The sequence below is a fragment of the Pteronotus mesoamericanus genome, unplaced genomic scaffold, assembly GCF_021234165.1.
Source record: "Pteronotus mesoamericanus isolate MK-2021 breed Mesoamerican mustached bat unplaced genomic scaffold, CSHL_Meso_final scaffold_651, whole genome shotgun sequence".
Classification (NCBI taxonomy): Eukaryota; Metazoa; Chordata; class Mammalia; order Chiroptera; family Mormoopidae; genus Pteronotus; species Pteronotus mesoamericanus.
The window spans coordinates 7,434,573-7,456,545 of record NW_026555325.1 but is presented as its reverse complement, the minus strand read 5'-3'; the positions used below and the strand labels follow the sequence as shown (position 1 = coordinate 7,456,545).

The 21,973-nt window shown below is 35.9% G+C and overlaps 1 protein-coding gene across 2 annotated transcripts in view; it reads right to left on the bottom strand.

Annotated features, from left to right (window-relative positions):
• Positions 1-21,973, bottom strand: part of KYNU (kynureninase) — a 166,869-nt gene that overhangs the window by 65,675 nt on the left and 79,221 nt on the right. For both annotated transcript variants that reach the window (XM_054562756.1, XM_054562757.1), the window contains 2 exons: positions 12,900-13,020; positions 2,592-2,674 (listed from right to left, as the gene is read on the bottom strand). In XM_054562756.1, coding sequence (XP_054418731.1) covers positions 2,592-2,674; positions 12,900-13,020 — 204 coding nt within the window. The remainder of the gene's footprint in view (positions 1-2,591; positions 2,675-12,899; positions 13,021-21,973) is intronic.

Sequence of the window (21,973 nt, the reverse complement as noted above, 5' to 3'; positions counted from 1 at the left end):
TCTAAACAAATCTGAATTTTCTTTTTCCTTAGAAATGATAATGAGAGGTGCCTGGTTTGAAGTGTTCGGGATTGTTGTGACGTATTTTTATTTACTAGGCAACAAAACACGTGCATGTTTACTAAGCAGCAAAAGAGCTACAACACACTTTTAAGTGGTCAAAGGAGATCTTTTTGCAGGGTTTATTGGCTTTATAAATAAATCTCACTAAATGATATCATCTTACCACTTCCTTGGGCTGGATATAAACATCTTAACTCCTCTTTAGAGAATGATAAATATTGAGCACAAAGTAACAGGATTAGAATAGAATTTATATTCTGAAAGCAAACCTGGGGGGAGAGACGAAAGTTCTGCAGCTAAGGAAAACATATATTCTCAGGTACTCTAGGAGCTATTTTAGGTTTCTTTATTTACATGTTAGACATTTGAATGAATATAAGTGGCTTCTAGAAAATGAACACAAATGAAGGCTTTATTAAACAAATATTTAACACGTCTTTAAACACAATCCAGGGTTGCTCAGGTGGTAATCTCCTCCATTAGAATATGTACTCCTATTAGCAATGCGGACAGCCTAATCAATCAAGTGCCGTGTTCCTAAGAACTGGGGGGGGGGGGGTCTGGCAGAAAATGCTTGGTTTTTGCCTTTACTTGACCTGGCTGACAAAAGTTTTGGCTTTCATTCCCAAAATAGCCCAGGCATGAAAGGATGTGCTAAAATGCCCTGAGGCTTCATGGGACCGTCCTGGACTCAGGCCTACACACTCTGCCTGACTCCATGCACAGCCCCTAGTTCTGCCCTTCTAGCCTTTCTACTGCTCCTTTCTTCAGCAATGGCATTATTTCTGGTTTGTAATGATTTCAATTTAATTTCTTTAATGTGACTATATGTTTGTTAACTTAATTTTTCTATCACTTCTCTGTGTTTGGAATAGAAGGAAGAATTTTCAGTTTGTATTTAACTGATTACCTTAAAGTAGAAGTCAATATTCTGACCCTATAATATAAAACAAATGTGTAGGGTGGAAAGATTATTTAATAATAACTAGATGGAAATAGAGCTTGCTTTTGCTTGCAAGCCTTCTATGGAGTTTTTAAATTTTTAAAAACATTTTGAATGGATAACATATTAATATGTTTTATAAACTAAGGACAGATTTTCCTTAAAAGTCTGGTAATTGAGGCTGTTTTAAACATGAGCATATTCTTCTTTGTGCATGAAATAGAATCTGATATAAGGTGATTCTATTGGGCCATCATACTGGGAAAAAATGTTAAAAATCTTAGGTTGTCTAAATATCACAGAGAAGACTTTTCCAGTCTCCTGCATAGTTACTAGGGCTTAAATTAGGATAGAAGTAGATAAACAGTTAATTCTTTGGTTTTCACCATGGAATATATTATGGACTGACCTGTGTCCTCCCCAAATTCTTATGTTAAAATCCTAACTCCCAGTGTGACAGGATTTGGAAATATGGCCTATATTTAGGTAATAAATGTTAAATAAAATCATTAGGGTAAGGCCTTAATCTGATAGGACTGTTTTTCCTCATAAAAGAGGAAGAGATATCAGCGATCTCCAGCCAAGTGAGATCATAGAAAGCAGCATCTACAAGCCAGGAAGAAGGCCAAACCAGAAACCAAACTTTGTTCTTGGACTTCTGGCCTCCATCCAGGGCTGTGAAAAGATAAATTTTTGTTGTTTAAACCACCCAGGCTTCCCCACTCTAATTCCATTTTCTCACCAGCTCAAGTTGATTTTGTCTTCTGATTACTAGCCAAGATATAAGTCAGGTAAAACAAAGATAGTTTTATAATTTTCTATACGGGAAAGAGTTATGAAAAAGCCTTTTAAAAGTTGAGGTTTTCCTAAATCTTTCATATATTTCCATATAATACTACTCAAATTGCTTAATTATGATTTTTTTTGTTTGTTTAATACCCTAAATTTCATATAAGATTTCAGGCAATACTGAATATTCAACCCAATTAAATAAATATTTTTCAAAATGTTAATACACTTACCATCTAAAACTATCTTGAGTACCACTAAGAGTACGTATAGCTCACTTTAGGAAACACATTATAAACCAACAATAGCATACACTATTATTTTAAATAATGTTCATTTAATCTTAAATAGCTTTCCATGGATTAAATTGTAATGAGCCAAAAAAATAATAATAATAATAAAATAAAATAAAAAAGGTTTGGTGATTTAATCCTTTAGCATGTAAAGGTTAGTGTTTATTTTACCATATAATGAAATCTTAGAAATTTCACTAAAGTTGATTTTTTCTAAGTATAAATTAATGCAATGCATGTGTTTTAAATTGGGGAGTAAATATTAGTTTTAAAATATACAAGAAAAATAATAACCTATTTTATTTTTGTACCAAATAACCTAGTTATGTTCTCTAGTCTATAACAATCAAGTCTTAATTTAAAGTATGCTTGCTCTTTTCTGTTATGGATTGAAATGGAAAATCAGGATGTTTTTCAATAAGATTTTGACTTCATAATCTATGTCTGTAACTAAATAATAAGGTATTCACAATTAGTTTGGAATAAAACTATTTTGTACTTACCAACAATGTCAGTCATAAGGCTTACAATAGTCTCATCTCCTGTAATCCAAGAACGTTTCCCTGTCTCATGACCGTAGGATCCCCTGAAATTGAAAAGAGACATAAACTTTCTTAGCTTGTATGTATGTGTGCGTGTTTGATTTTTCAAACATCATTAGCAACTGGACCATTCTAAATTGAGTTTTGTAATGTTTTAATAATTACATGAAAGCATGCTTTCTAAGACCAAAAATAACATTTGAGAACTCTGTTTTTTAACTTGTCATTTAAACATTTCTTTGAGGGCTTCTGGTAAAGATGGAGGCGTAGGTAGATACACTTTGCTTCCTCGCACAACCAAAAGAAGGATAACAACCAATTTAAAAACAAAATACAACCAGAACTGCCAGAAAACCAAACTGTATGAGAGTCTTACAACAAAGGAGTTAAAGGAACATTCATTCAGACTGGAAGGAGGGGTGAAGATGGGAAGCCAGGGTGGTGAGGTCCTGTGACAAGGTAGCAACTGGCAGAACGGGGAGTACCACATTCATGTGCGGATGCACCAGGAGGAACAACTCAGGGGCCAGACAGACTGCGCAATCCAGGGTTCCAGAGCTGGGAAATAAAGCCTCAAAACCTCTGGCTGTAAAAACCTGTGGCAATTGGAGCAGTGAGAGAAACTCCAAGTCTCACAGGAGAGTCTGTTGGAGGGGCTCACAGGGTTCTAAAATGCACACAAACCCACCCACCCAGGAATCAGCACCCGAAAGGGTACAATCCACTTGCAGGAAGTGATGGAAGTGACTGAAAGTGGGGCGAGAGCTGAGCAAGCAGCATAATTCCCTCTCTGACCTCTCCACCACAGACAGCACCACAGCGCATCAAAGTGGGTCCCCAGACCCTGGCGAATACCTAAGGTTACACCCCTTACAACATAACTGGTTGGCTGAGACAAAGAAATATTGTCCAAATGAAAGAACAGAACAAAACTCCAGAAAAAGAACTAACCAAAATGGATATAGCCAACCTATCAGATGCAGAGTTCAAAACACTGGTAAACAGGATGCTCACAGAATTGATTGAGTTTAGTGGTAAACTAAAGGAAGAAATGAAGGCTATGCAAAGTGAAATAAAGAAAAATATACAGGGAACCAACAGTGAAGGGAAGGAAACCAGGACTTAAATCAATGATTTGGAACAAAAGGAAGAAATAAACATCCAAATGGATCAGAATGAAGAAACAAGAATTCAAAAAAAATGAGGAAAGGTTTAGGAAACTCTTGGACAACTTTAAACATTCCAACATCTGAACCATAGGGCTGCTAAAAGGAGAAGAGGAAGAGCAAGAAATTGAAAACTTATTTGAAAAAATAATGAAGGAAAACTTTCCTAATCTAGCAAAGAAATTAGATATACAAGTCCAGAAAGCTCAGAGAGTCCCAAAGAAGTTGGATTCAAGGAGAAACACATGAAGACACACTGTAATTAAATTACCCAAGATTAAAGATAAGGAGAGAATCTTAAAAGCAACAAGAGGAAAGGAGACAATTACCTACAAAGGAGTTCCCATAAGACTATCAGCTAATTTCTCAAAAGAAACTCTATAGGCAAGAAGGGGCTGGAAAGAAGTATTCAAAGCCATGAAAAGCAAGGACCTACATCTAAGATTACTCTGTCCTGCAAAGCTGTCATTTAGAATGGAGGGGCAGATAAAGTGCTTCCCAGGTAAGGTAAAGTTAAAGGAGTTCATCATCACCAAACCCTTATTATATGAAATGTTAAAGGGATTTATCTAAGAAAAAGATCAAAGCTATGAACAGTAAAATGACAGCAAACTTGCAACTATGAACAACTGAACCTAAAACAAATACAAAAACAAAAACAAACTGAGCAAACAGCTAGAACAGGAACAGAATCACAGAAATGGAGATCACATGGAGGGTTATCAGTGGGGAGGGGGAGAATGGAGGGAAAAGGTACAAGTATTAGAATCATAATTGGTAGGCACAAAATAGAGAGGGAGAGTTAAGAATAGTATATGAAATAGAGAAGCCAAATAACTTATATGCACAACCCATGGACATAAGCTAAGGGTGGGGGGGCGGGGGGGGGAGGTGCTGGTGGACGTGGTGTCCAGAGCAGAGGGGGATAAAAGGGAGAAAAAAATGGGACAACTCTAATAGCATAATCAGTAAAATATACTTTAAAAAATGTCTTTGATTTGCTTTCTCTAAGGGTGTAGGGGAAATTGCCCATGTACTATTTCATTACTTTTCTTAGAATCTAAGATTTTTTTTTATTATTTTAAGAATTTTAACACTATTTGGATATTCTACTTGTATACCTATAGCTTATGTAGTATCTATACTAAAACATATCTTTTTTTGAGGCTAAAAATTACAGTGATTATAAATTCAATTTTAAAATATGATTACAATCTCTAAAAAGTGTATAAAATATAATTATACTTCTGATGGCATTTTAGTTATACAAAGAAACTTGGCAATAAAACCAGTACTACATCTTGACATATTTTTAGCAATTTCATCTATCATATTTCAGATTAATTTCATTATTCTAGTAAATCTCCCAGTATGCATAATGAAAAAAAAAATACATAAGAGAACTTCAACTCTCAACAAGTTTTTCATTAAGTGAGGACGGCAAATAAATCATTTGAAAATATAAAGGATTTAAAACAAAGTGTCAAGCCAGGTGGTAGGGGTGGGGTGGGAGGGTGGGTTTGTTACAAACTTCTATCTTAGGTAGCTCCTAATTACAGTTTTCTTGATTTTTAGGAATTCAAAACCTATGTAAACTTGGAAGAAAGAATAAGCTTGTGTTTTTGTTGTTGTTGTTTTGCATATTGCAGACTGTGAATGAAATTCAGTAAACTGGGAGTAGCGAGCTGGTAAACCTGTTCTCAGAGTTGAAGGATAGCAGAATATGCTACCCTTAAATTCTCTGTGGTATATTATCCTGAGTTGTAGACATGGAAAAACATCAATTGTAGGGGAGGCTCTCTCTAAACTATCTGCCTAAAGACAGATCCTACAAAATAAACTACACTTTTATAAATACCCTCCATAAATTCTTCATCAACCAGGGAAGATTGACTCATCACAGAAGAGATTAGAAGTCAAAACCACACCCAGATAAACTTTGTCCCAACTTATTTCCCATCTATGATTCATGGGTCCATTCATCTTTCCTAAAATTCACCAACTCTCACTCTTTCCTCTCCATATTAAGGTGGGATTTAAGCCTGAATTCTAAGCCACCTTGGGGAGTTATTCATTTTCCCTTGGGTATCTGCTATGTATACAAGAGGGATACATGTTAATAAACTTGTTTGTTTTTTCTCTTGTTCCTCTGTCTTTTATTACAGGGGTCTCAGATAACAACTCAAACTGGTGGGGATTTTTCTCCTTCCCTAGAGAACTGCTTCCCTAAAGAAAAAAATGAAGAAGAGGGACCCTCTTTTTTAACCTTTGCTGATTTTCATGGTGTGAGTTTCCCCCACTGTGGCTGACTTCAGGGTAACAACAGAAATCCTGAATATTTGTTGCTTTTCATCACCTAGTCTGAGCCAGTTCTGTGTCACTGCTGGGTATGAGACTATCTTTATTAGAAGCTTATCAGACCTAATTTTCCACTTCTGTAAAAGTAGATAGGTGACAATATGTAGTTTAAAGGGTTGCCATGAAAAATAAATAAAATAACATGTAAAAAAAAAAAAAGACTGATATATAGTAGGCCTTTTCTGAGTCTTCCTTACTAACATAAATCTAATGTTAAAATTCCTTTCATGGGCATGTGGTGTACAACACAATTTTAAAACTAATATTTCAATTACCATATAAACTGAGATCAAGGAAGGGGACTGTCTCTGAGAATAAACATAAACTGTAAGATCTAAGGAGGAAGAGAAAGGCAGTTGTTATTATTATTCATAGTCTTATTAGATAGCCTGCAGCTTGGCTTGTTCTTGACTTCAAATATAAATGCTAAACACAAAAATCATCATCATTAAATGGTAATTAAAGGCAGATACTTGTATCCTTTTTTATTTTAATCACACAGAGCTCCATGGCCTTCCCTGAGAGCACAATACATCTTATTACATTTCAGTAGTAAAATTCTATGTTCTGTCTCAGAGAATTTATATCTCAGAATATTATGCCACCTACTTCTCACCCTGGTAGACACTGTGGTAGTGGTAATAATCTTTAAGAATATGTTTCTTCCTGCAATGCTTTTGGCATCTCTGCCCCTTTAAAATATCACACACAGAAACTGCTTCTTCATTTTGTCAGGCCACTAGCCTGGGGTAATAAAATGTACTTAGAAACTGTTACCCAAATAAACTAAAAGTAAAGTGGCCTGCCATTTGCAAGAACTGATGTAGATAATAGTGTAATTATAAACGTTCATATTAGAGTTAAGGAAATCATTGTATCACTTTCATTCAAAACTGCTTAAAATAAGTTGCAACATAGTTGCAATCTTCATTTACAAATACAAGAAAGGAAGAGAGGATGGGAAACAGTTAACTCACTCCAAGTTAGTAGACAGACAAACATGAGCAGAATGGAAAAGATATGCTAGGGACTGAAGGTCACAAGAGCAGAAAGCCCTGCGTAGCTAGCAAAGGGTAAAATGGGCCGGGACACCCTTTCTTACCCTAACCTAGCGTATCCCTGGTCATGTGGCTTACACCCCCTCACCTTTCATATTGATGGTCATAAGATTAGGCCTTTCCTTCCCTGTTATGTCACCAGACATTGGACTGGAAAATAACCTCATATGACCTCCATACAAACACTTGCATAACCACCCCATTAAGCATTAACTCCTCGAAGAGAACATTTAGGCCTCAGTTGTCTTTCAGGTCCTGGCAAAGGATAGCATCAAGGCCAGCTGAGACGATCCCATGGCTGACATCAGGATCATCCGCAGTGACTAATGACCCGCTGCCCTGACACCGAATAATCAGTGGACAACACCCCCTGAAAGGACATACCTAGAAAGCTGATGAATACTCTATTGAGATTCTCCCCAGAGACCTCCTCTAAAATCCCCACCCTTAAATGCTCTTAAGAATCTAGCGTGGCTTTTTCTCTCTGTGGAGCGCTGCAAAGCTTCTTCCCCTTGCCTTCACCCAGATGCATATATCCTTGCTCTCTTTTCCCTAAGTTCCAAGGACCCTTCTTCTGCCTCTGTAACTTGTTTTCTGAGCTCACATGGCCCTGCTGGCTCACTTCTTCCATGGCTCACTTCTACCTCTGTGGCTTTCTAAATAAACTTTTGCTTGTTTTTGGGTCTTGATTCTGAATTCTTCTTTAGCCAGAACACAAATACCAAAGTTGATGAACTGAGTCCAATCTCCAGTAACATTCTGGTACCATTTTACCACTCACACCTGGGCATATCTCACCATGAGTGGGGTGTTCTCTGAGAAGTCCAAGAAGCAGTATTTGGTCATGAAATTCAAATTCAGGATATAAAATCTAATTAGGAACTTAACAGAAACATAGAGCCTTTTTTAAATAAGGCTATGACTTAACCATCCTGCAAAACGAAAAGTGGCCCTGCTTTTAAAAGCTTTTCCCCTCAATAGGTAAGTAAATGATTTTACAGCCTTCTTTCATGATAGCACAGCTTTTTTTTGTTGTTGTTGTTAAATTGATGATCACTAACACATATCAAGAAAATCTTTGTAACATGTCATACCATTTACTCTCTTATTAATACCAAAGGGTAGCAGATTATGCCACACTACAATTTTCCTCTTTGGCATAGGATTACTTTGAGCTGAAGAAACTTGAAAAACAGCAAATGCATAGAAAGAGTGTCTCTGAATCCGCTTAACCTGCTTGAAGACAGATTTTCCAAAAAGAACTCAGTTGTCATAAATCCTTTCCTTAAGGAGCTTCATTAACCAGGGAAGATTGACTCTTGTCACAGGAGAGGCGACTAGAAGTCAACACAACATACAGGCAAACTGTCTCAAACTATACCGCTTTATTCTTCAAAGGGCCCATTTGTGTTGCTTAAAAATCATATACTCTAAGTGGCCTACATCTCCTCACTTTTCCCCTATTGAAATAACATAAAAATTCTCAAATTGCATTGCATTTTGGGGGTTGTATACAAGAAAAAAGAGGCCACATACTGAAACTAATAAGCTCAAGGGAAGCCTGCATAGTGGGTCTTACAAACTCAGAGACCTAAAGTAGTCATATAGGGTAGTCTGAAATTAAAACTTCCTAAGTAAAAGTGAGTGAAAGCAGGTAGTCACATCCTTGGCTGTTACCTTGCCTGGCAAAGATCAATCTTTACTTTAGCTGAGCCTGTCTATTGTCTTTTTGCATCTATGATAACATAACCTTTGAAATGTTGGAGTAATCCCATTTTTTTCCAGACACCTCAGGGCACAATCTCCCAGCAGAGCACAAGATCAAGGAACCCCTCATTGTTTTCTTTTTCTCTGCTTAGAAACTCTGTGTTGTAAATGTTAATTGTTAACTATCCTATACCCACCAATTTTAAAAAAGTACGTGTCCATCCATTTTACTTTTTATCTAATCAGAGGTTTCTCCACTTTGCTTTCTTTGCCCCCCCAATCTACTACCAAAAACTTCATGTAACTTCCTTATGCCTCCTGCTTTGATTTTAATGTATAAAAGAAGGTGCAAAACTGCCATTCTCCAGAGCATTTTCTCAATCCATTGAGATTTTGCTTCCCAGCAATCGTTGTCAGTTTGGCCCAAATAAACTCATAAAAATTCTCTACAGGTTTGGATGTGTCTTACATTGACAGGGTATTATTATTTTTTCCTGTGATGTCCTCATGTACATAATATTAAAATTATTATATTTTTATGCCATTTCTCCTGCTAATCTGCCTGTTGTCAGTTTATTTAACACACCCAACTATCAGACTTAGGAAGATAGAATACTCTTTTTTTTAAAAAAAAAAAACAAAACACTTAAATTTAAGGAGACTGCAGTATCTGCAGGAGCACAGCACGCCTGTGCGTTTCACCAGTGCCCCTTCTGTGCACACACTGCCGTATAAGGTCATTGTCTGCAAATCAGTATTTTTATTCTGAATATGTAATTCAGTGGACTATTTTCTTCTTTAATAATTCTATCTAAAGTGTTACATGTTTTCGATGAATCTCTCTAAAGACACAACTATGGCAATTTTTTTTACTCTTATGAGAAAGAAAGAAAACAATTTATCTAGCAGATATGACAATACAAAAGACCTAAAATATTGTGATTAATAGTTAGGGATATAATATACATTTCTCAAGTTACAATTGTGCTCTTTAGGATTGGTTTGTACACTTCCCTTCTAGCTGAACTTTACCACTATGATTATTAACCCATGCTATTCTCCTTTAACTTATCTAGGCCATTAGTAAATAATATAAAATGTTCTCAAAAATTCTTTAAGCTTATGGCCTACTCATTCTAGCAGACCCACAGGGTCCAAGCATATTTGTAATGGGATACAAAGCAGGGGGCCCCAGATTAGAGGAGAAATTCCCCACAGCCCGCAGTTGGAGGAAAAAAGGGAGCAGATGATAAGGTCCTTACAATACTTTTCATAACAGTTGCAAGTTGATAGCCATGTCCTTCCTGAAGGGAAGCAGGCTGCTGCCCCAGGGGAAAGGACTATGTGACTTTCAGAGTGTAATGTGACTCTTGACAAATCCGGTGAGTTTATACATTGCCTGCACAAGAGGGAGGCAGCCAGAGACCCCTGAGTCATGGGGAACTCATGCCCTGACTAAAGATGACCGCTGAAAGAAGGTAAAAGATATGGAGGATCTGGCAAAAGTAGCTCCCTGTAGGAGAGACCAGATATGACGTCATGTAGGAAGTCCCAGGCCAAGCATTTAAAATAAACATGGGCTGAAAGAGAAGGGAATTCTGCCATGAGGGCCCAAAAAGTAGGAAAGCAGCCATGTGGGCTGCAGGGGGATTTGGCCATGAGGTCTGAGAGAAGAAGCAACAAGCAGCTATGCAGTTTGTGGTAAAGTGGTCCTCCATGACGGCTGGTGTGTAAGGCAGAAGCCATGCCCGCTGGGAGTCAGGATTCCACCACGAGGCCTGAGGTAGTGAGGAAGGCAGCATGTGGCCTGAGAAAAGGGTGCAAGGAGAGAGCTGATGGAGTTGTGCAGAGATCTAGCAGAAAGGATGGAGCTGTGTGGGAATCTGTTTCGTCAAGCACGGGTTTGCAGGAGATGCTTTGGAACTGAACTGTGATCAGGAATGTAGACTTCTGCTTCTCTGAAGGATGTACAGAGAAGCCACTTTCTTGGGATGTGTGCTTCCCGGGACTCCACCATGAGCTAGTGTAACACGGCATGTTTTCCTGGACTACTACATGGAAGCTGAAGACAGGGTACCTCAGATCCTGAAGGAGGGAGCTGCTGCGAGAGGATGGTGATTCTGAAACCCACAAGCGCACATTCCAGAGGAGATGGAGAAATGTTTGTGCAGCTGATTTAAGAACAGATAAGGAGATGGGGAACTTTTGGGCATGTTTTTGGCTTATAGCCCAGTGGGGAGCAAGGGAAGTGCTGGGTCTCATGGTGGAACAGGGCTCTGAGCCGGAGTGCTCTCAGGCCCCCTGAGGTTGGAATCTTGTAAATAAAAACACGTTTCTTCAACATTAATTGTTGGGTTGTGTATCACAGCGACACGTGGATGGACCCCAGTTTGTATAGAAAGGCAAGTGTTATGACAGAGAGACACTTTCCTGAAATATAACTTCAAAGTCTTGAAAATAATCAACCATTCCCTTAATGAAGTAGGATAATCATAAGGATATGAATAGGATAGCAAGACAGCATTTTTTAAAATGCCTAGAGAATAAAAATGCATAGCCTAGCTGATTGAATATCCAAGAGTCAAGGACATTCTCTGAAGTTCAAATTCATTCAATCTAATTCTCTGCTGTCTTTTACATTAAGGCCAAAAATGAATATTAACCATTTTTATTAACTCTGACTCTCACTTTTAACATATTAAAACCTGCTAGTACAAAATGCTTCCAAATGTAGTGATATTTATTTTCCAATGTATGCATAAAAGCTATGCAGATAAAGGTATAACAGGCTTGATAAATTATATAAACCTCTATATTTTGGTGTTAAGTTGTGAACTTACATGTTAACCACTGAAATTAAGAACTTTGCAGTGTTATTTAATAGCTGTAAACTAACTTTAAAGGTCAGATACTATTCCCAGTAGGAAAGGCTAGAGACATAAAGAATAAATAGAGAGGAAGCAGATGTTCTGATTTTCTATGAGAGCCTTTTGAGTTCTCAGATGGTTTGATTTCATTCTCCTTAATTTTTTGTTTCTGACCTTCAAGTTTGACTCCCTCTTCATAACTGCTTTTCAGAATGTAATAATCAGAAAATGTTTAAAAATATTTTCATTTATTTTTCATTGTTTTATTTTCATTTCATTGTTTTTACATAGTTAAAATATTTTGAAATTATTTTTAGTTTCAGCTTTATCAGTAGTTACTGAAGAACGATAAGAAATATATATGATTAGGGATATATAATGCAGCTAAGAATGTGGAACTAATGAAAATAAACATGTTTAAACTGCCTACTAATGCAATGGATATGCAGGAGGGATAATCAGGGTATTGGAGACGTTTGGAATAAAAGACAGTAAGCATTCAGGTAAACCAAGTGTGTGAAAGCTTTCACAGGCAAAAAATTAAAAGTAGAACGGAAGAGATGGAGAATAGAATGGATCCTGATTTAAGATCCCTGCATAGTTGGAACGAAGTTGCTTAGCTAATCCCAAATGGAGCATCTCCTTAATAATCATGTTCAGTTTGGGAAGAAAATGCCTTCTGTGTCACTCAACCTCTTGCACTTCCCTCAATAATTTTAACTTCCTTATTTATAAAAATTACTATGACAGAGTTTAGCCAAGAACTAATCATAAAAACACTAAATTAAACCATAAATGATAACTCCTTTGTTAATCATTAAAGAAATAAAATAATTATATATGTTTTAAATGTGTCAACTCTGGAAAGAAGCTTAAATTTTTAAATATTTTAAATGTTTTAGTTTTGAGTCTGCCAGCAACTGGCCATATGATCTTATTTACTGATCCTCAGCTATTTCATTAATAAAATGACAGTGTTGAATGATATGATCACTAAAATTCTTTTCTGCCCTAAAATTCTATTATGCACCTTTTCAAATATTAGACAATCTAGTATGATTTTTAAAATTCTTATATGAGATGGTAAATGATATCTTTTGAAATCATACTTACATTTTGGCCCACTTATGTAGTTCCTCTTCCAGATATGTTTTAACCATTTTTGGTTGAAGGCCAAGAGAATTTCCCAAGAAATAGATGGCATTTTCATCCTTACCCACTAATGATAAATCAACTGAAATAGAAGAAAATGTACAAAATGCTTATTCAATTAATTCACATTCTTCCATTTGGCATTGTTAATTCAATGCAAACAATTAATATGATTAACTTCAAGAAGGATAATAAATAACTTCAATTTCTGCCAAGGATAACATCAGGTTCTGTGAAAAAGAATTAATCTTTTCCATTTTTATCTTAAAATATAACATACCTATACAAGCTTTTGTTGAGATCTTTCATATTTATTTTGCTCCATGAAAAAAAATCTAAATTATGAATTATTCCCAATCTTAAATACTCAATGGAATTAGAAAAGTTTTAAAAACAGGAATTTTACAGAAAGTATATCAGCCTACCCAGTTACAGTGAAAAATTACCAGAATTTAAGAATTACCAGAATTTGGAATTTAAGAATTCCAAATAAATTGATGTTGTAGATATGCCAAATTAAAAAAACAAAAGTCTAAATGATTATATATCTCTCTCAAGTAGATATATTGGATTGTTACTTTTTTTCATTCTATATATCTATACACATATAATGTTAATACATATATAGGCAAAGATTGTTCTCTATATCTACTTCTTGTTCACATAAATAACAACTTTAGTGATTTGTTTGTATACAACTCTCCAGAGAGTAAGAAATGTGGTTTCATTAGTGAACTAATCCACGTGCTTAAACTATAGTCCAGAAATACACGTTTATAATTGTGTTCTACTAAGTTTTCTCTTAACTGTAAGGGGGAAAAAAGGTAACTTCTGGCTTATATTTCATTCAGATCATTTGGTAATGTATTTGTCTTTACTTTAGACTACCTAATTAAACCTTTCCAGACTTTTTAAAGACATAAAATCTATTTCGACCAGATTGCTTTTATAGATACTGTGCTTCTTTTTCATTGGTACCTTTTAAGCCTGACCCAATTAAAAGAAGTGTAAATATTGTTCTCACATTTAAATTGGATTCATTAACAGTTCTCTTAACAGCTAGAAAACAAATATTGAAAGACTTTATTTAGAATTCAGGGCTTTTAATTGGTGTATTATGGGTCAAATTTCAACTATGCACTCAAATAAATACATACTGAAAACTAGACATGTCCTCTGGGTGTCAGCCCCATCAATGATCAAGGATCAGGAGGCAGTCGTTCAGGTCTCTGACTCCATTGTGTTAATTTTTTTCTTTCATTGCTGATGCTTTTACAGACAAATAGGTAGTGGGCTACTTTTATTTAGAAAGTCAGTTTTAAAATGTGCTCATGTGAGAGAAAAGCAGAATTCTAAACTAAGTTATCTTGTCTCATGTCAGCCCAAAGGATGTTTCACTATGAATTAGCATTATTTTTTCTCATACCTCTGATCTTCAAACAAATTTTTCTTAAGACTCATTCATCCATCTATGTGATATCTCCTGCAGGTCCCACACTTGCTGGTATTACAGATTCATTTTCTTTCTCTCTTTTCCCATCCCTGCTCTCCTTTGCCCCTTCTCCTCCACCTCTCTCTCTCTGTCTCTCTCGTTCTTTCTCATAGCACTGCCAGAATGGCTTGTTTTCTTAGGGAAAGAAGAGAATAAGCAATGTTAGCAATGTGAGAAGGATAGTTGGCACCTGAGGTTGGGAAGAACAACTTCCCACCTTTATACATACCTACTGTACAATCATCTCCCACCCCCACGCCCCCCATCAGTAACTATGAGAAACAATAGCTATGGTGCTTGGTAAGGGAGGAGATAGAGAGCTTAAGTGACAGCAGTAAAGAACCCTGGGGGTTATTGAGACAGCTGCTGTACATGAATATATCACGCACATAAATATTATGTTTATAATTATATGGATCAAAGTTTTCTCCCTTTTCCTTTTCTCTCCCTTGTACTCTTTATTCTTTGTTGCAACCCAGCAACTCTTTGCATTTTCCATATATGAAGGGGAAAGGAAATAAGTTGAGCATAGCATTCTCAACTTGTGATTAGCTTCTGGGTCTTTTTCAATTATAGGATTCTTTATACGTTCCCTGATTGCGTGGGGTTATTCGACATTTGTGCTAAGGGAAGCCCCTTGGTTAGGATGCCAATTATTTGCTAGATCTTGGGATCATTGCCTCCAATCCTCAAGACTGTCATGTTAATTGTTATTGACTATCAATCATTACTGATAATCATTTGCTGTTCTTTGATAGCTAGACTCCAAATTTAGAGTCTTCTGAAAAACACCTGTGAGAATGTTAGGGCTCTAGAGGAAAACATGATTTTGTTCTTTTTTTTTTTTTTAATTTAGAATTAGCCAGCTACACTCAGTTTAAATGGTCCCAATTTTGTTGGCAATGTCCAAAGCATCATAGTCAGGAGCCAGTCAAACACAGGCCTTCCTCTCTCCATCAGGCCTGATCAGGATATTGACCTTGGCCACATCAATGTCACAGAGCTTCTTCATAGCCTGTTCCACCTGGGTGCTTGTTGGCCTTGACATCCACAATGAACACAAGTGTATTGTTGTCTTCTATCTTCTTCACCGTTGACTCTGTATTCAGGGGGAACTTGACAATGACATAGTTAGCAAACTTGTTTCTCCTGGGGATGCTCTTCTGAGAAGACTTAGGTTGTCTTCGGAGCCACAGTGTCTTTGGCCATCAGATGGTGGGCGATGTGCAATCTTTTTTTCTATGTGGCTGTGGGCGCCTTTCTTCACTGCTTTCTTTGCTTTCAAAGCCTTTGTTTTGGGATGGGCAGCAGCTTTCTTATTTGCTCCTGGTGTCTTAGTGAGAAGCAAGAACATACTTTTTACTGTTTCAGTGCCAGTGATCTGGCTGTTGCACAACTCAACATCAAAAGTAGGACCTGTTGGATGATTTGTTTAACGTATGTTCATGGTCTTCGGAGAGTCTCCTTTATAAAATTATTTATTGCATTTATTCTTTCTTCCAAAGTCATGTATGGATTGACAAAAACCAGTCATTTTTGCTTTTCAGGATACTTTCTGTCTGTTGATAATTTTTTTCGCATAGCGAGGATTTGGTGTGCTCCCAAATTTATACGGTCATACCTCAGTACGCTTTGGCTTCAGGATTTGTCAAACCCTGAATGGGTTGCATTTTGACAAGAACAAAAATGTCGCAGCAGTTGGCATGGCACTTGTTCTGGACTTGTTGCACTTGCTAGAACTTGTATGAGTCACGTGACACTACCCCACAAGAGAAAATGCTTCATCAGTCAGTACTCTTCAGTTTTGGCACTCACCACAAATCCTGGAATAAGTGACAAATACCAAGGTTCTATAATAGTTTAGATATAATAACATTCACATTTCTTTTCTTTGAAGTAGGAGTTGACAATTTGGGCATGGGATTTTTTAATTTCTCAATACTCTTTTTTGGTTTTCTCCTGAACTTTAATGGCCTTTTCACAAAGAACAAGGAGCGTACTACAATCTCGCCCTTTTAACGATATCTTTCTGCTTGATTAACATATGTCATTCTGATGAGTCCCAAATCCTTGATTAAGCCTTAAGGCTGTGACTAACTCTTCCTTTCACAACTCTTACTTTTAATGCCTTTACTGATTTTACTTGGGAAGTTCTTTCTCCTTTGGATTTGTCTCCAGCTCATGTTTGGGATGAAGAGGTAAATAAAGAGTTTATTTCCTTCCTCTTAATCCATCTTAATCCTGTCTAGATCTACTCTAAAAGTTATGACCTGGGGATCCTGTGATTTTGTGTTATAGATAGACCCAGTAGGTAGGATGCCCAGTCAGTGATTTTGTTCTAGGCAAGACAAGGGAAACCTATTCTGTCAAGGTCCAGAGATCAAATATTTTAGGCTTTGTGGAACATATACTCTCTGCTGCAAGGACTCATTTCTGTCGATGTAACATAAAAAGAGCCATAGAACAAAATAAATATGGCTGTGTTCTCATAAAATTTTATTATTAAAAAAATGTTGAGCGGTTTGCTTGGGATGGGAGTTGGCCAAGATCGCTCTTCTGGTTGCTGGTGTTCTGTGACCCAGACCTTTGCCCCCTTGCCTCTCAGTCTAGTCCTGAGCCTCTTTTCTGGTGCCGTTTTTATGACACTGCAGGTAATGGCAGTTTGGCCTCGCTGGTTGCATGTCCCTCAAAGTAGCACTATTAGACTCCTTCATTGTCAAAGCCTTATTGTACCGAGATGGGGAGTTACCTGCCAGGGACACCATGGGACCTGGTCACTATGCTGCTTCTATTCATTTCATTATTGGAGGAAAATACGTCTTATTTGACTTGTTTATTGCGTGACTTCAGGGTGCTGGTCACAATCTGTTATGTTGTTTCTTTCGTTTGTTTTGGTCATGTTGGTTTTGAGCTAAGCTTTGAATGCATCTTTACGGGGATCTTTGTGTGTCACTTGGCAGTTTGCAGGCTTTTCTCATTTGGATAAGACTTCAGAACATTGTTGAAGGAGACCTGGCATGTGTTTTATTTGCACTTTTTAGATAAAAGAATAGAGATAGCTGGGACTGGCACCCAGTTTTTTGTCTTTGCCTTTTTTACCTTGTTAGACCTCTCTTTGCCAGCCCCGCCCTTCCATGGGAGGGCGAAACATCAGATGAATATTGCCTGAAAGCAGAGGAAGAATAAAAGCAGAAAGAAAGCAACAGTATTCTGTGAAGCTAGTTTTCTGGTAAATCACATAATGTTGTATAACATTAACACGGCCAGCGAAATGGAGCTTGTTGCTCAGAACAGTAAAGTGGCATAGAAAGGTTTCAGGAAGGCTTTATGTGAGGTAATGGGTAATCCCGCACTAGTATGCTGAGAAAAGAAGTTGATGAATGTTGTGGGACCACATTACGGAGGATGAAATTGTGGAGGTCAGCTGGATTTTCACTCAGCAGTTATACCGAGCATGTGTGGTACTTTGCAGTCAAGTTCCAACCATGAAGAGCTAATACAGGGTGAGGCAAGGGAGGATAGATGGGTAAAGAGAGTCATGATGTTCTGACTTCACAGTTTTCTTTTACCTTTTTTGTGTTCTAATTTCCTGGCTTCTGATTTAAGTCCTTTGGAAATAATGTTGCAAACTGACTAGGAAGGATTGAGTGGGCACTTTGGTCAAGTTAGTGCCTTCAACTGAAGGTGCCTATTATGCAAAGGAAAGCAAGATTAGCTAGAAAATGCTTTGCAGGGGTGTTACTTGTTTAATGCTGTTGTACTTTAATCACAATTGATCAGAGCTGGCTACACTTGTTTTTGTGGGGTTTTTTTCACTTGTTCTGAGATACTCTCTCATTTAAATATAAAAACACAGCAAAAATCTGTGTCATCTACAAGCATACTCTGTGGGAACTTCCCTGGTAATAGTTTTTTGTTTGGTGGCTTGAGTCCGTGAGCATGTGCAAATAGCTGTAGCTCTCAGGAATAGTAAGTAGAACCTGCAGAGCCTGAGTATACAGTAGTTTCTTATTGTGACTTGCTTGGAAACCAATCTACTTTCCTTTCATCTAGGGGTGTTGATTTGATTGTATATGATTAGCTAAAGTCTGTCTTAAAAGTTTCCAGTTCACCTCTACATCTCTGCAGCTATAATCCAAACTTTCTTCATCACTCAAAAAGTTCCTCCTACATGGTCTTTCTACTTTTACTTTTTCCCTTAGTTTTGAAAAAAAAAAATGTTTGCTGTCCCTTGTCCTATGGTCACTCTCCAAATTCTAGTACAGATTAGGCATGCCGAAACAGTCCATAAATTTTCTCTGTCAGTCAAGTCTCTATCTTCCGTAAATCCTCCTTATTCTGGGAATACTGTTTTCTGTTATAGGCCACCTGTGCTGGTTTGCTAGGGATTCTATAACAAAGCTCTGCAAACTGAGCACTTAAACAATAGAAATTTATTACATCACTGTTCTGGAAGCCAGAAGTCCAAAATCAAGGTTTTGGATTTGTTCTTTCTGAGGGCCATGAGGGGAAGCTCTATCCTGGGTTTCTCTACTTGTAAATGGTTGTCTTCATGATCACAGATGTTCTCCCTGCATGTATCCCTGTCTGTCTCCAAATCTTCCCTCTTTATAAGTCACATTGGATTAGAGCCCACCATAATGACCTCATTTTAACTCTATGAAGGTCACATTATGTGGTAGCAGGGGTTAGGACTTCAACATACAAAATTTACAGAACACAGTTCAACCTATAACACCCTCCTGAAAGGGTCACTTGACTTCATCTGGTCTAAGAACTCTAAAAACTCAAGAGTGTCAGCTTTATACAAACAAGACTCATCTCAGTTAGGTCTTAAGTCAAAAGTCTTAGAATCATTTGGCTGGAAGTCTCACCTCTTGAAAAAGGTTGCAATATGATTGCTATAGAGCTCAAGAGTCTGGAAATTCACTTGATTGCTTCTGAGTAATATTTTAAGTACATTAAAAATGTCCATCATTCTAAACTTTACTTGCTTACTCTTTTAGTTTATTTATATGTTCTAAATCTAACCCAGGAACCAGCTTCAGTTATGCAGATTATTACAAGAGCTATGAAATAACTCAAAAATATTTTTCTTTTTATAAATTAAGGAGAAAATCTAGAAGTAAGTGAATGGTTTGAAAAGGTAAGTTCTAAAAATATTTAAACTGACTTATCTATGCAAAGAATATTTTTTAAATAAAAATGTTATTAAAAGTAATTCAAATATTAATGATTTTTATCTATCAAGTGCCAATGTGTAACTTTATATGTATGCCATGGGGTTAATGTATACATACAAGCCAACATTAAATAGGCCTCTCAGTGTGTGAAATAAGTATAAATATTTCTTATCAAAATTGCAGAAATTTAATCCATTCCCCATAATTAATGTTTATTTTTGGAATGTTATTAGTTATATATTTTTATTAGACTAAAGGACTAGTTTGCTAAAATAGTTTGATTAATTTTTTAAAGTAAATTTTTTTTCTTAAAATATAGTTTAGTTTGAGTTGAATTCTTTTGTTAATGTAGGGATTTCTCTTTCTACCTGTTATGTATGTCAAAAGCCCAAGATATAACTTGATATAAAGAAGCAAAACTGAGTCAAGGCCTAGGATTATGATTGCCCAAGTTACTTTGTTAAACATTGTCCTGTGATCGGTTGCTGTGATTTCTAGATTTTAATGATATTTTTTGCTTGAAAATGTAGAGGGAAAAAAAAGAAAATATCTCTGTAGAAGTTAACCCCTACAAGAAATATATTTGTTTCTTTGTTTTGAAAGAATTGATATTTGAGACATATTTTCCTCTCTATATATATATATATGTGAAAAGAAGAAACCCTTTTAAAAGAACATGTGATATGTAGATATAGGTGCATTATTGCAGAGCTCTTTTGATGAGAAATCTTAGGATAAAACTCCAATATGTTATGACTGCTCATTTGAGAAATCTAAGCTAATTTTTTAAAAACTAAGTATTCTGTTCTCAAATTTAATGAGAAAAAAAATAAAAGAAACAAGAAAGGAAAAGACGATGCCCCCCTTAAAGATAAACAATGTTTTTGTATATTGGGGAACATGAAATTATTGCTGATTCTATTACAGTTAGTAATATAAAGTGTGAAGATTCCAGCTTGTTTTTTTCTTTAGTATTTTGATTATTTGGAGCCTTGATAATACCAAGATTATAAGCAGCTAATATGAATTTGTTGGATAAAAACTGTCTAATTGTAAAATTGTTAAAATCTATATACTTGTGATACTAATGTGATTGGGTTTTGGTTGTTGTTGTTGTTGGCAATATTGATTTGAATTTAGCAATTTGGGATACTGATTAAATGGGATTGATGTTTATGTCCATTTATCTCTGATACCATAATATTTTGAAAAACTAGGTCAACATTTTATCAGTAGACAAATTATGTCCAGAAGCAAACCAATGAGGTCAGATCTTACCACTTTCATTATACATGTTTCATACATTGAAGAACTCAAGAATGGAATGGAGATGACAGAGAAAAGAGTAAATGAACTTAAAGACTATCAATAGAAATGGTACAACCATTACATCAAAGAAAAAAAGAGATTATAAGAAAATGAACATGACATATAGGCCAGTATCAAAAGGTATAACGTTTATATAATTTGAATACCAGAAAGAGAGGAGAAAAGAGTAGGGTACAGTAGAATTTTAAGAAATAATTGTTGAAAACTCCTCAAATTCCTCAAAAGACTTAAACTTACACATTCTAAAATCTCAGTGAACTTAGGATAAATTCAAATAAATTCATGCCAAACATGTAATCAAACAGTTGATAATTAAAAAAAAGAATTTCTTAAAGCCACCAGAGAAAAATAGTAATGACCAATAAGGGACCAACAACTCTAACAACTACACATTTTTCATCAAATATCACAGGGACTAGAAAGCAATGAAATAACAATTTTAAGGAAGTTCTGAAAAAAAAATTGTCAGTACAGAATTCTACAGCAAACATATTCATCAGGAATGAGGGCATAATACAAACATTCTCAGATAAAGAAAAATCAGGAAAATTGTAGCCAGTAAACCTGTCTACAAGAAATGCTGAAGGAGATTCTTTAGGATAAAAAGACATAATAATAAAGAAGAATTTGCACTTTAGGAATGAAGAGAGAGCAACAGAAATAGCAAATATCCAGGTAAGTGTAACAGACTATTTTTCTCTTCTTTAATATTTTAAAATATGTACAATAAGCAGTTTTAAATTTTGGAAGAAAATATAAACATTATCTGATTGGGTTTCAGTGTTTGTAGATGTAATGTATATGACAACTACAACATAAAGAGAGATCTAAAGAACCAACTATATAATTATTAATAGTAAGGTTTTTATAACCTATTTAAAGTAATACAATAATACTTAAGGTGATTAAAAAGGTTGATATTTAATATATTAATAATTATTAATTAATATATTACATATTATGAAAACTATATATTACATATATTAAAATTTCTAAAGCCGCCATTAAAACAAGAAAAAAACTATACAAAG